The 13,844-nt window shown below is 43.0% G+C and overlaps 1 protein-coding gene across 1 annotated transcript in view; it reads right to left on the minus strand.

The window, feature by feature from the left end:
• Positions 1-1,218: 1,218 nt before the first annotated feature.
• NPHP3 (nephrocystin 3) overlaps positions 1,219-13,844 on the minus strand; it is a 39,650-nt gene continuing 27,024 nt past the window's right edge. The window contains 10 exon segments of the mRNA XM_084754370.1: positions 1,219-2,797; positions 3,379-3,494; positions 5,120-5,360; positions 6,146-6,273; positions 7,277-7,352; positions 8,673-8,914; positions 9,051-9,237; positions 10,575-10,697; positions 11,760-11,854; positions 13,659-13,823. Coding sequence (XP_084610496.1) covers positions 2,626-2,797; positions 3,379-3,494; positions 5,120-5,360; positions 6,146-6,273; positions 7,277-7,352; positions 8,673-8,914; positions 9,051-9,237; positions 10,575-10,697; positions 11,760-11,854; positions 13,659-13,823 — 1,545 coding nt within the window. The 3' untranslated portion in view covers positions 1,219-2,625.

Consider the following 13,844-nt stretch of genomic DNA (forward strand, 5'->3'; position numbering starts at 1 on the left):
CTGTGGGCCCGAGGAGAAGGCAGTAACTTCAGGGGCACATCAGGGAAGCTTTGACTGCCCCAAATCCATTTCTATTTTCCAGATTTTTCTTTCTGTAAAGTACTGAAGACAAATTATAGTAAATTTTTGCCAATTGTTTATGATTGAGGGACTTGTCTGAAAATTATCATTTTGCTATGGAGATGTATGTTAAAGTGAATGCAATCTGAGAATCTGGTAACATTAATACAACCTGTGAATCAGGTATATGTTAATATGAACATAATCTTACTGTTAAAGAATCACAGATCCAAAAAAAAAAAAAAAAAAAAAAAAAGAATCACAGATCCACACACTTGCTTTTAACTTAGTAAGCACAGAACATATTTTTAGTGCAGTAAATAATGAGATAAAAAATAGATAAAATAATGATTTTATTATGTACTTAATTTGAATATAGTTTAGAGAAAAAAAGAGAAATGTATAATTTAGTGACCACCTCAATTCTAATTTGTACCATAAAGCCACTTAAATAATACTGCATTTTCTAAAATATTTTTGTGTAGTTCTCAAATGTAAATTATGTAAGAAAAAAAAATAAATATTATGCCTACTTGAAAATTCTATTAGAGTGCTGGTCACAGCTTATTAAAGTTATTTTGAGGTGGTAAACATAAACTTTGTACTATATTTTTAGTGTATTAGTCTTGAAATAATCAGATTCTAAGCTTTGACAGATTATTTGTAAGATCAATGTTTAATATGTTCATGGATTCAGTTATCTGTACCTTTCACAGTGGGAAAACCCCAAAAGATAGGTTACAGTCATATTTTAGCTTTTATCTTCCTCTGAGCTTGAGCCTCCCCAAAAGGTAGAAAAAGCTTATTTTGTGCCATCCTGCCTAATTTAAGTTATCCTAAAAATGTCTAGACTTCAGCAATGCTTCCCAAGCTCCAGCAGGAGTTACCTGGTCCCCTAGGTCTCAGGCTGCTTCTGAGAGGCCTCAGGGAGGGGGCCTGCAGTTGAACTGTAAGTTCTGGGTGGTGATGCTGCTGGCTACTGCATCCCCGGGAGTTTCATGATGCTTGGCATACCCTGCAGTCACCACAGAGGTCTTCAAGTTGAACAAACTACTGAGTAAACTTGGCCGATATTTGAGTCTGCTCAAACATGTTCAATGTTGATTTTTAAATAACAATGCAAAATAGCTTTGTAAGACAGAGTGTAAAACAGAGAGCTTGCAATTGCATTTTTATTTTAAAACAACACAATACAATTTTTATGTCTCATCTTTATAGTAATACATATTGAGATATTACAGGATTTAAAATTGATGAAAAATTTACTATAAATATACAAATAACAATATCTAAAATGTGGCAATATTTATAAAATCTATAAAAATATTTAATTTTCAGTATGAAAACAACCTATTGAGGTAAATCAAGATTGATTTGGACCATTTTAAGAAAGAAATAGAATTGTCATGGCTTTTCATGTATGTGTGTTGAGGAATATACCCAGGGTCTGATGCATACTACCACTGTGTCACCAGCTCTACTTTTTTATTTTGTGACAAGGGCTCACTAAGTTGCCCAGACTGGCCTTGAACTCATGCATACTCTGAGCTGGCCCTGACCTTAAGAACCTCCTGTATCAGCCTGTGAGTAGCTGGGCTTGCAGGCCTCTACCACAATAAGAAAGATCAGAGTGGTAAAGAGCCAGACACCTGTGGCACAGGCACAGCACATTGCTAAATGTCCCTGGAGACACAGCACAGAAGGCAGGGGATGACTAAATCTTGCTTAGGGAATCGGGAGACTCAAAAGCAAAGCCAGGTGTGGTGGTTTGCACCTGTGGGCCCAGCACTCAGGAGGCCAAGGAGGAATGATTTAGGTTCAAGGTCACTCTGAACTACACAGACTCACACACCGACTTTAGAGCTGGGCATAGAAATGGAAGCTTGTAATCCTGTCTTCAGGCCAAGAGGATAGGTCACTAGGAGGCTGGAAGGCCAGTCAGCCTAGCTAAATAAGCACCAGGTCACCGAGACCCTGTCTCAAAATTTTTTTTAAAAAATTAAATAAAATTAAAAAGGTAGACGGCAACTGAGGAATGATACACAAGGCTGACCTCTGACCTCCACACATACATGCACGCATGTGTGCATATCCTCACACACGAACCCAGAAAACAAACAAGAACTCCTGTCCACTTTGTTTCACTGAAGACCGTTGAGGCCTTTCCTAAACATCCCTTTAGCCCTTGAAAGTTCTCTGAGGTAGAGAACTGGGCCAGACCCCAGCTGAGAACAGATGAGCAGCAGAGGGAAGGCTGCTCCTGACGGAGACAACGAACCGTGGAACTCTGAGACCGCGGGCTCTTGTTGCAGAAGCCACCCTACTCCTCATGCCATTGACTGCTGATGTCTAGACACCCTGGCTCTCATCCCATAGGAAATGGGCTCATTAATCAATGTAAACCTGACACAGCAATTCAGTGTAACCCAGTACAACGTCATGCAAATACCAGTTAAATAACACTAAGTTGGAAAAAATGATTTTCTTTAAAAAACGTTTAAATTTTGAATTAGAATGTTCCAGATGTTGTTTTAGCCTGAGGTATTCTCACAAAGGATGATACTGTTACCTTTGTCCTTGGGGAAGGAAGACATTAGATGTTTTAAAGATAAATGTGTCTCCGCTTGAGGACTGCCTTGAAGGAGCTTTTCCACCCAAAAGTGATGTCTCTGCTTCTTTTATTTCCATTGCCCTTTTGTACAGTTCAGCAGCCTTTTCAAAATTCCCTTCATCATAGCTTTGAGGGGTAAAAAACATGAGAAAGTGCACTGCCATTAACAAGAGGCCCTTGCTTCTCAATAACCATCCCAGACACATATAAAACAAGTTGCAAATAATTTCCCATTGCCATTGCACTGTTTTTTTTTTCTTTCCCCTCTAGTATATTCACACAGGTAGACCAGTTAGCCAGGGTTCTCAGATCCTTCTGTCTACAGTGTGGAACTTTCTGTCTCTTGTATGTGCACCATTAAGACCACTGTAATAGGTTCAGTACAGATGCTCAGTGCTCTTATCAACTGCATCCCAAGATGAAGACACTGGAGTAAGCAAAATAACACACACCTTACTCGTCAGCTCTGAGATTAGTAGGTAGCCCTATCACCCCAGAAGCAGTTAGCAGCCAGTATAAGCCATCTTCACTACCGGGCATGATACACACCTTCAAAAAATCAGCCTGCCTTCTCTGCTTGAGTACCTACCGCAGGAGTATCCAAAGCTGCATGAGACGCCTTTTCAGCAATAAATATCCCATGCTATTCTGTGATGAGTCAAAGCTATTAAACTTGGTATGGATGAGAAAAGGGGGAAAGTTCTTACCTGAGCACAGCTAAATTTTTTAATGTTTCTCCAACTCGAGGATGCATCCGCCCCAAGCTATCTTCATAAATCTTCAATGCTCTTTCATATAGTGGCAGGGCTTCGCTGTGCTTTTTCTTATTAAAAACAAAAAGTAATGGTGCTCACTTAACACACCGTGTTTCTCAAATTACTTTTAATGTATTCTATACTGAGCCTACTTGGTAAGCACTTTGAAAAAAAAATCTCAATATCCTAAGGGATGCAAGTAAACATTGTTTTATGAACAATCATAAGTTATGATTGTGGATAATTATAGCAGAAAGTAAAAACTTAAGTTTAGTAACAATCTGGAATATAAGCACAGCCTGCTTACTGCCCCAGACTGTCTTGAGAATGACGGGGCCTCCAGAACATGAAAAGCAAACCTGATTTCAAGTCAGCTGGTCTTCTCTGTGCAGAAAGGAACCAGCTTACAAGCCTAACTTCAACAGGATTTGAATTATTTAAAAAGGAAGCATTAGCTGGTAAATGACCTTATATGGTGCCATTAACTCACATTTAGCCATATATATATATTTTTTTTTTCTTCAGACCATTCATTTGTAAATAGTTGAAATGTAGATGCTTACCATTTGGCTATGAAGGACTGCCAAGTTCACCAAGGCAGTAGCTACACTGGGGTGCTTTGGGCCAAAGGATTTCTGCCGAATTTCAACAGCCAATTCATATAAAGGTACAGCTTTGTCAACTCTTCCCTTAAAAACAAAAAAGTGTAATCTAACAAAACATCAAAGCAATAACTACTTTCTGGCCAGAGCTTTCCCCAGAAATAAAATGTATTAAATGAGTGCAGAAGCATACAGCTAGTTATGCCTATAGGCAACTGAAAATCCAAAATATTTCAATGAAGTTGCTGGGAATGCAGACTTGTCTGATAATTTGGGAAGATAATTTGCACTTTGTTTACTCATCCAGTGTTTCCAGTAAAATAAAAAAATTTGCAGTGGTATAGATCGGCTGCTGTCCTTAACTCCTGGCGGCATCAAAATAAAAGCCACTTTCCACCGCCTGCCAAACCTCTGGGGCGTCTTGGTGCTTTAACTCAGAAACTGGCCTGAAAGAATGGCACGTTCCCTTCCGACTCCAGGCCCTGCCGGGGGCCTCAAGGCTTCTCAGGACAGCCTGCAACTCTGGGTCTATACCAGTCACAGCACACCAGGGCCAAGTTTTATTTGAACAGTTAGAGAAACCCAAACATCACTCCCATGGCGAAGAGCTGATATTTAATTGTAGACAAAGTCAGAGAAAAGTATAGTAAAATGATAATTTTGTAAAAAAAAAAAAAAAGGGGGGGGCACTTTCTGCAGCCCATGCCATTGGATGATTTGGTGTGTTTTGGTTAACAGCAAGTGCAGTAAGGGGGATTTGAAAATCCCTGAGATATTATATGAAAACCATCTCATTCACAATGCTGATAAAATGTTTTGTATTTGAAAGGAACTCATTCACAATGTTGATGGGTAGATTTGTAGGTGACATGTGTTTTCAGAAAACCAAATCCATATCTTAACTGGACTAAGTCTGAAACAACATATACCTTCCTGGTCTCCTTTGTTAGAAATTAAATCTTTTAATTTAATTTTATTTTTTTAATGCTCACCTCAATAACCTGCCATCGGGTTATAAACTAACTGGCTGGGCGCAGTCATGGCTTCTCTGGTACATTTTAAAGCTGCCGGGCACGGTGAGGCATCCTTACCGTTTTCTTATACAAGATTGCAAGATGCTTTACTGTGTAGGCCAGGGAAGGGTGGTCAGGAGCCAAGGCCCGTCTCCGGATGTCCAGGGCCCGTTCATAGAGCGCCGCTGCCTTAACATACTGCTTCTTTTCGTTGCAAAGTGCTGCCAAGTTATTCAGGGACTGGGCACAGTCTGGATGATCCGGGCCCAGAACCCGTTCCCTCATTTCCAAGGAACGCTTCAGAAATTGTTCTGCCGTTCTAGGAACAAAACCCCAAAGTGCCTGAAACAATTTATTCTCTAGAGGTCAGGGCCCTAAGCCCTAGTGAGGTGGAGAACAGAAACATTTTTTTATTCCTAGACAAAGCGAAGGAAATATTCATCCCAAACCCACTCCTCTACTTTACCCCCTTCTCCCCCCTCGCCCCCCCCCACCCGTGTGGTCACTCAGTTCTCAACTCCATTTCTCCTAAAAGAAAACCCACGGATACTCTTGGAAACAGCATTCTAAGATCTTTACAGTGATCAGCCCGGTGCCAAATGAAAGATGTTGGCATTCGTCCCTTTCCCTTAGGGGTTGCTACCAAATAATTGTTAGTAAAAGGAACTTCAGTGAAATACGTTGCATTTTTCTGGAACCTAAGTGCACTTGTTTTTTCTGACAGTGGATGGGTAGGTGTGAAGTAGTTTCTAAGTAAACTAAAGGGTGACAGGCGCAATCGGCCACTGACTCTCCTAGCTCCTCGCTGGTTTGAAGATGCTCCTGTGAGGGCTCACGTACACTGTCCGCATTAACTCACTTTTCATAGCACGAAGGCCGGGCTACGGGTGCTGCGGAGTGACACTTAGCTTCAGAAGCAACGTGGAAAAGGAAAAGGAAACAACACATCAAGTGCGTGAACGGTCGTCAGCTAACATCAAACCGGAAGTGGGCAGAGGTTTCGTCTGCTTTTCCTAACTTTGAATCTGATGCACATGTAAAACAGCGCCACAGCAAAGAGAGCCAGGGGATACTTAGTCTGGCTGTGAGCGCCACGGTACTCACTCGAGGTTGTTTTGGAGGTAGTAGAGGACGCCCAGTTCGTTGAGGGTTCGGGCATTCTCAGGCTTGTCCTTGCCCAGCGTGAGCTCTTCTAACTGAAGAGCCCGTCGGCGTAGCAGGGCGAACCCGTACTGCAGGGACACAAAACGCAACCACTGAGTGCCGGCCTCGACTCGGGAAGCATCTACTGGCGTCCTAACAAAAGCCTTTCTCTGTAACCTGGATGGTAGTTATTTGAAGTAGCACACTGACTGTACCACTTATGAGGAGTACTATTTCTACGTGGAATCATGTTCACAGTTCCTTAAACACGTATGAAAATGATCGTGATGCGTTTTAGCATGGAGTGTGCCACAGCCTTTGCAAAGAAAGACCAGGCAACAGCTTCCTAATCTTTACTGAAGTGGGTCCTTCTCTACAGTGCATTTTATACTTATTTGTTGTTTTATAATCATGCATATGTACACACATGTGTATGTGAAAGCCAGAGGTCAATTTCCGGGGTAGATCCTCACTTGGTTTTATTTTTAGAAATGCTGTCATTTGCTGGGACCTGGGGAGAGCCACTTAGATTAGGAAAGGGACAGTGACCATCCTGTCTCTGCTTCCCCGGTGCTGGGATTACCAGTGTGTCAGCGTGCCAGCCTTTGTTTTTATTAATGTGGGGGCTGCCGACAGGTCCTTATGTTTGTGCAACAAGTACTTTACTCACCAACCATCTCCTTAGTCCCACGTACAGAGAATGATGAAGCTGAACATGCTATATTTAATTTTTTTTAATCAGCAACTTAGAAACATTTCAAAAGTTTGCTCAAGGAAAACAGTTCTTCCCGGTCCTAATCTAAAGGAAGATGTTAATTAAACCTCTATTTCCTTTCCTAACTCTTCACAGAACAGAATCAAAGTAGCTTAAAACAGCACTGGCCAGAGTCTCCTTCAGCTGAGTCTATAACTTAAATGCCCTCTGGCATTTAGCAACAATACCACTCTCCTACTGTGATTATAAATGAAAGGAGAACGCTGATCGGTGCCTTTCTAGAGTCACTTAAAAACCTGAAGGTTTCTGCACTCGTGGTACCCAGACCTCATCTTCCCCTCAAGTTCAAGGACAACAGGAACAAAGCTTATTATTACCAGGCTGCCTTTTCTCCTTGTGGCTTGCTGACGAATTATAACGGATTTTTTCCTAAAATGTTCAGCTTGTTCATACCTTAAAATGAGGGAAGGAGGGAGGGAGGAGAGAGAGAGAGAGAGAGAGAGAGAGAGAGAGAGAGAGAGAGAGAGAGAGAATATGGTGAGTCATGGGAAAGACCATATTCTGAGTCATGAGCCAGGGAGATGCAGACACTGTTACAGTACAGGGTGGTTTTGACTGTTAAATACAACAGGAATCTAGGCGTGGCTCATGCAGTTCAAAGTCTCTGAGGACACCCACACAGTCTTCTGAAAAGGTCACAATTAATTATTTTAAACCCAAAGTTTAGTTTGCAGTAGGCACCTTTTATCTGAACAAGGTAATTTTTGGTTAGCTATAAATGCAAAAATCCAGGCTGAGTTAGTATGAAGCAATTCTTACAGAAGTTAAAAAGTAGAACTTCTAGGAAGTTTCCCTAATGGTGGAGGAAGAGAAAGAATTTCTGAGACAGGAAGAGTTGCCACTCAGTAGCAGAAAAGCTTTAAAAAGGTGTGTTGTCTTATTGATATGGTGTCAGAGCCACACACTGGCTAGGCAAGTGCTCTGTTGTTGGGGTATACCCTCGCTTTGAAAGCTTTTTATTGCACTATTGATCAGCCCACATTTCCTACAACGGGTATGTAGTTGACATTTTAGGCTTTGTGGGCTCTGTGACCTCTGTCAAAACTAGGAAAACCTTCCAATGAAGCATAGAGGCAACCATAGGTAATACATAAATAAACCTTCCAATGAAGCATAGAAGTGACTGTAGGTAATACATAAATAAAATTCATGGCCAGGAGCACCTAAAACCTTATTGCTGGGCGGGAGAGATGGCTCAGAGGTTAAGAGTACCACCTGCTCTTCCAGAGGTCCTGAGTTCAATTCCCAGCAACCACATGGTGGCTCACAACCATCTATAATGAGATTTGGTGCCCTCTTCTGGCATCCAGGTATAAAGCCCTCATATACATTAAATAAATAAATAAATAAATAAATAAATAAATAAATAAATCTTAAAACAAAACAACAACAACAACAAAACCCTTATTGCCAAACTGGAACTTGGCCACTAAGAATAGATCATGGTCCTGGTAGTTGCAGTGTGCTCAGCATCACAGTGACGCCTGGTGGGAGAGCCAGAGTTCAAACCTCAAACTCCATTACTTCCAAATATGCCTCTCCTTCACGCATCTTCCGGGAAAAGCAACCTGGCCATTCTGATTTTCTTTGTGTAGCCCACTCAGACCAGAAAATACCATCTGAACGTGAGGAAAATAAACACCCGCAAAGCAAAGCCTACCACTTACACACACTCGCTCCATGAAGTCGGAGCGTGAGCCACCTAAGACTTACTTGTTTTGTTTGTGGTACAGAGTGGCCAGCGCCTCAAGTTCACGGGCCGCGTGCGGATGGTCCGCCCCGTAAGCGTTTTCCGAGATCTCCAAGGCCTGTTTGTACAGCTGCTCCGCATCGCCAAACTTCTTCCACTGCACGTACACGCTGGCCAGCTGGTGGAGGGACCGGGCTACTCTCGGGTGATCTGGATCTAACGCCGTCTCCCGGATTTCTAGGGACCTCTGCAAAGGTACCACGGCCTGGGAACAAGGGTGAGGGGCTGATGGACGCAGCCTTTAACCACCACAGCTCTCGGCACCCACGAGCGAAAACAGCTTCCCCTCCTGGGAAGGAGAGACCCGCACACATGGAGAGCCGTCCTGCCTTTGCGGTTACCTGACTGAGGAGGCCCAGGTCCTTCAGAAAGCGGCCGAGCGTCTCATACAGGTCGGCTAGACACAGCATGTTCTCCTCGCCTTCGCAGTTCTCATACAGCTTGAGTGACTCGAAGTACTCGGTCGCCATTGCGCCTTTGTCTTTGCCAACAAACTGCCAGTAACTCAGCAACTCCGCGAAGTGTCCTCTGTTCCAACAGACAGTGTTAACTTGCTGGAAACATAACGTTAAAGTCGGCTGCAAGCGCAAGCACCAGAATAGCTTCCTCGGAGCTACTGGCAATTGATGCCGAGGCAAGCATAACACAGTGGCGCTGAAGCTAGCCTTGCTCTGTCATCTATCCCACTGCTTTCAGCTGTGTCCTCTGCAGTAGGCTGGCTGACCTCCCAAAGGGGGATACCAGCGCCACCTGCTGTCTGAGAGGGAAAGGCCTTTGCAGTGCCGGCAGCTGTCGCTAAGATCTTGCAGTCACTGGAATCCCTGGTAGACAGTCCATGCTAATGTTACCTCGACTCACCCCCAAATCACTGCAAACGATGGGAATTAGAATAGCAGAAAATAGGGGAACAGGTCATCTCCCATAGCATAGGCACCTCGTGATTGTCTCAAGGAACTGGGGGGGAAATAGCAGCATCCATCTGCAGGTGACGCTGAGAAGGGTGAGAGAGATGCTAAGCCAAAGGCCAAATCTGAATTCCTGGGATTCACAACCAGCTTGCATGGAGCTCAACGGGCCCAAGAATGAAATTTGTGAGCTCTTGCTCAGGAGCAAATCAAAATTTTCATGTATTTTCTTAGAAGTGTCTACATTTCTAGTGAGGCAGAAATCGAACAAAGAATCCTTTCTGGGGCTTTGTAGGTCAGAAGTTGGGCTAATGGAAGTACAGTTACACCATTAACAAGCTCAAATGTAGCCAAAGAGGCAACAGAACGCACTCAAGGGACAGAACAATGTTTATAGATCAACACTGGTCAGGTTCCACTGGGAACCCGGAATCTCCTTTGAAGCAGCATGTGTGAGAGACAGGGAGGCCCTGAGAGGCTGACTTTGGGACTAATTTCTCTGCACAGTTTAAAATCTGTTTAAATGCAAAAATAAGATATACAAGCGCCCTGAGATCATTCCAGCTGACATCCGTAAAGCAGCAATATACTTTCCCTCCAGACAAATGAGCTCTCATGACAATTTCTAAACTGTCACGGACTCCCCTGCCCCCACCCCACTGTTTGTATTTCAGGTGCTTCTGAAACTCCTCCTATTTTAAATGTCAATACAATTCCATTTCTCCAGTGTTCTTTTTTGTTTTGAGGCAGGGTTTCTCTGTGTAGCCTTGGCTGTCCTGGACTCGCTTTGTAGACCAGGCTGGCCTCGAATTCACAGCGATCCGCCTGCCTCTGCTGCCCGAGTGCTGGGATTACAAGCATGTGCCACCACCACCCAGCCGCACCAGTGTTCTGAAGCAGAACAACTGGCTGTTTAAAGCTGTCCCTCTGGGGAGAGAGGATGTAGGAGGAGCCTCGGACCTTTTGTAAAGGTTTTGAGACACGAAGAGATTGAGGAGGCAGTCGTGAAGTTTCTGTTTGCTTCCCTGCTGCTGGAAGAGCCACGGGAGCTCATCCGCGATCCTCCAGGTCACTCTGTCCTGACTGAGAGAGAGAGAGAGAGAGAGAGAGAGAGAGAGGAGACCACACAGTGAGACTTCCGCCACAGAGGGCTCCGAAGGCTTCAGGAGAGCACTGGGGGGAGACAAAGACGTTTAACCACTGTTGCTGACTCTAGAAGAATCCAAGGCTGAGAAAGCTAGGCCAATACCAGAACCATTTTACCATTCTCACCATTAGATAAATACCAGAACCGGTTTCCCATTCTCGCCGTTAGATAAACCCCTGACATCTTGGACCAGGCTCTTGCCCAGGCTGAGAGGGGGAGGAGATAAAACATTGAAGCACTGAAAGAGTTAAGAGTGAAAGCCCCTTCCATACACTAACACTTCATGTGCTAAAGGTATTGCCTAAATGACGGCAAAGAAAGAAGGAAAGAAAGGAAGACAGAAGCAGATGCAGCAGCAGAAGACCTGCAAAGGATCTGAATATACATACTCAGAGGGGCGTGTGTGTGTGTGTGTGTGTGTGTGTGTGTGTGTGTGTGTGTGTGTGTATGAGTGTGTGTGAGAGAGAATGAGTGTGTGTGTGAGTATGAGAGAGAGAATGCACATGTGTGTTACATATCTTTATTTATATAGAATAAAATGAAGACAACAAATTGATCTTGTATCAGTGTCATTCAATGCTTCACCTTTGTCATAATAACAAAAGATTTCCATAAAATCTTGATATTGCTATGCAATAAGGAAAGGATAAATTTCTTCAGGTAATAATTAAAGTTTACCTTTTTTCTTTCAGTACTTGGGATTGAATCCACAGTTTAGCATATGCTAGGTGGGCACTGGGCTACCTTCCCAACCTTTAATTTTGAGATAGGGAAGGTCTCACTAAGTTTTGCAGGCTAGACTTGAAATCACCAGTAGCCTTAGACAGGCTTTAAACTTGCAATCTCCCTGCCTCAGTCTACCTAAATAACTGGCATCACAGGCCTGTGCCACCTGTCCTGGCTCAAGTTTACACATCAAGTTACAAGCAAAGGAAGAGAAACAAGAACACAAAGGTAGGTGGGGGTGTGTGACAGGACAGGGCAGACATTGGTGATACCTGAGCTGTGAGGTAAAATAATCGATCAGCTTTTGTCTGTATGAGGAGACGAGGGCAGGATCCTCCATGTATTCCAACCTCACTGTTTCCCAGGCCTTGGGGGTGGGGGAAAAGAAATAAAAGAATACCAGATTCTGTGTCAAGTCATTATACATCTGACAGTGGATTGGCAAAAAGCAATGTATAATTCTGTCATTTCTATAGTTATATAGTAGAAATAGCCCTACAATATTAAAAATTTTTTTTCAGGATTTACTGATGTTAAAAGCTTAGTTTAACACAAAAATTAAGAACTCAAAGCACAGCCGGGTGTGGTGGCGCACGCCTTTAATCCCAGCACTCGGGAGGCAGAGGCAGGCAGATCGCTGTGAGTTCGAGGTCAGCCTGGTCTACAAAGTGAGTCTAGGACAGCCAAGGCTACACAGAGAAACCTGTCTCGAAAACCCCCCCCCAAAACAAAACAAAACAAAAACAAACAAACAAACAAAACAAAACCAAGAACTCAAAGCACAATTTAATTTAAAAATGTAAATGGTAAAATATAGCATTGCAGCCCGAGTCTGCTGCACAGGGTGTGCTCCTGCACTGGAAGAGGAGTAGTCTTATACAGCGAGTATATTCTAAACTCTATTTTAGCTGGAAAAGTTAAAGTTAAAGTTGGTGGTCTTCTTGTACTCTGGAAAATATGGTAAATTTTTTAAACAGCGCATGAAAAGGTAACTCAAAAGAGTAAATTATATCCAAGTCATACATGAGAAAGGCGCAAAGCTGTAAAATGACACACATTCTACAGGATGCTGTACCCTCAGGTGAAGGAATTCATATACAGCTCCGTCACGGCATGACTACACGGATTCCATCAGCCAGCAGTTTCTGGAACTTTACAGCCGTGAGCCACACAGATGGCCTGATCCCTTCAAGGGCCATCTCTAGGCTCTCCGCAGCCCCATGGGAAGCTGGGCAGCTTGCTGAGCTTAGAATTCATCCTGCACTGGACAGTACTGGAGCGGGGTGAGCAGCTGTGCAGGGAGGGGGCTGACCCCCCTTGTGTGTTTGCATTCCTAGAGAGAAAGTCTCTTTTGATTTTGCTTCAGGTGTTTTATGACTGAAATTTTGCTCTTTTTTTTATTTAACATTTTATGTGCAACATGTAATAGAAGTAACTTCTTAATAATTTTTTTTTTCTTTTTTGGAGACTTGCCTCTTGGAATGTAGCCTAGGCTGGCCTCAGATTCACAAAGCTTCTGCCTCGGCTCCCCAGGGTTATAGGCATGTGCCACCATACCTAGCTCTTCTTAATAAATGTGGATTTTGAGACATAAGCTCATACATCCCAGGCTAGACTTACATAGCAGAGGCTAGTCTTGAACTCCTGATCCTCCTGCCTCTGCCTATCAGGTACTGAGATAATGGTAGACTTGTGACACTGGGACTGGCTCCTTTTGTTAAGATTGATGTGTACAATATACTTCTGTTAACTATAGAGACAATATTTTACAGTAGACCTTTAGAACGAAAACATCTTGGGTATCACCTTTGACATGTTAGCTGCCTCATGAAGGCACGACACATGCTTAGTGCTGGACAGGTTCCACACCTAACCTAAAGTCACTGCAAAAAAATCATATTGACAAAGCTTAGCATCTTTTGATGCTAACATCTGAAATATTTAACTTAACACAGTATAATATGTTTGGAGCCATTTGGTTTATTTTATTATACCATTTAACTCATTTCGATAAGTACGAGCTGAGAGTTAATTTATGTCAAGTAATTAGTGTTCACCACAGAGAATAAACACAGAATGCTACATTGATAACTATAAGTAAAAACAAAAACCAAAAAGAACACACACAAAAAAACCCTTTGTATTAAAAAGGTGCCTGAGGTAACATTTACCTGCAGATGTTGAAACCTGAGCAAGCCACAGCTGTAAGTCAGCAGACACATTTTGTGTAAACTGTGAACAATGGAGATCAAGGAGGCCCAGGGCATCTCAGGATATAGCTCCATCAGTTCTGACTCACTCACACCATTGTGACTAACGTTGATGAGGCAGAGAATCTAGACAGAGAACAGAGCACA

This window comes from Acomys minous, assembly GCF_964271855.1.
Source record: "Acomys minous genome assembly, chromosome: 13".
In the NCBI taxonomy this organism is placed as follows: domain Eukaryota; kingdom Metazoa; phylum Chordata; class Mammalia; order Rodentia; family Muridae; genus Acomys; species Acomys minous.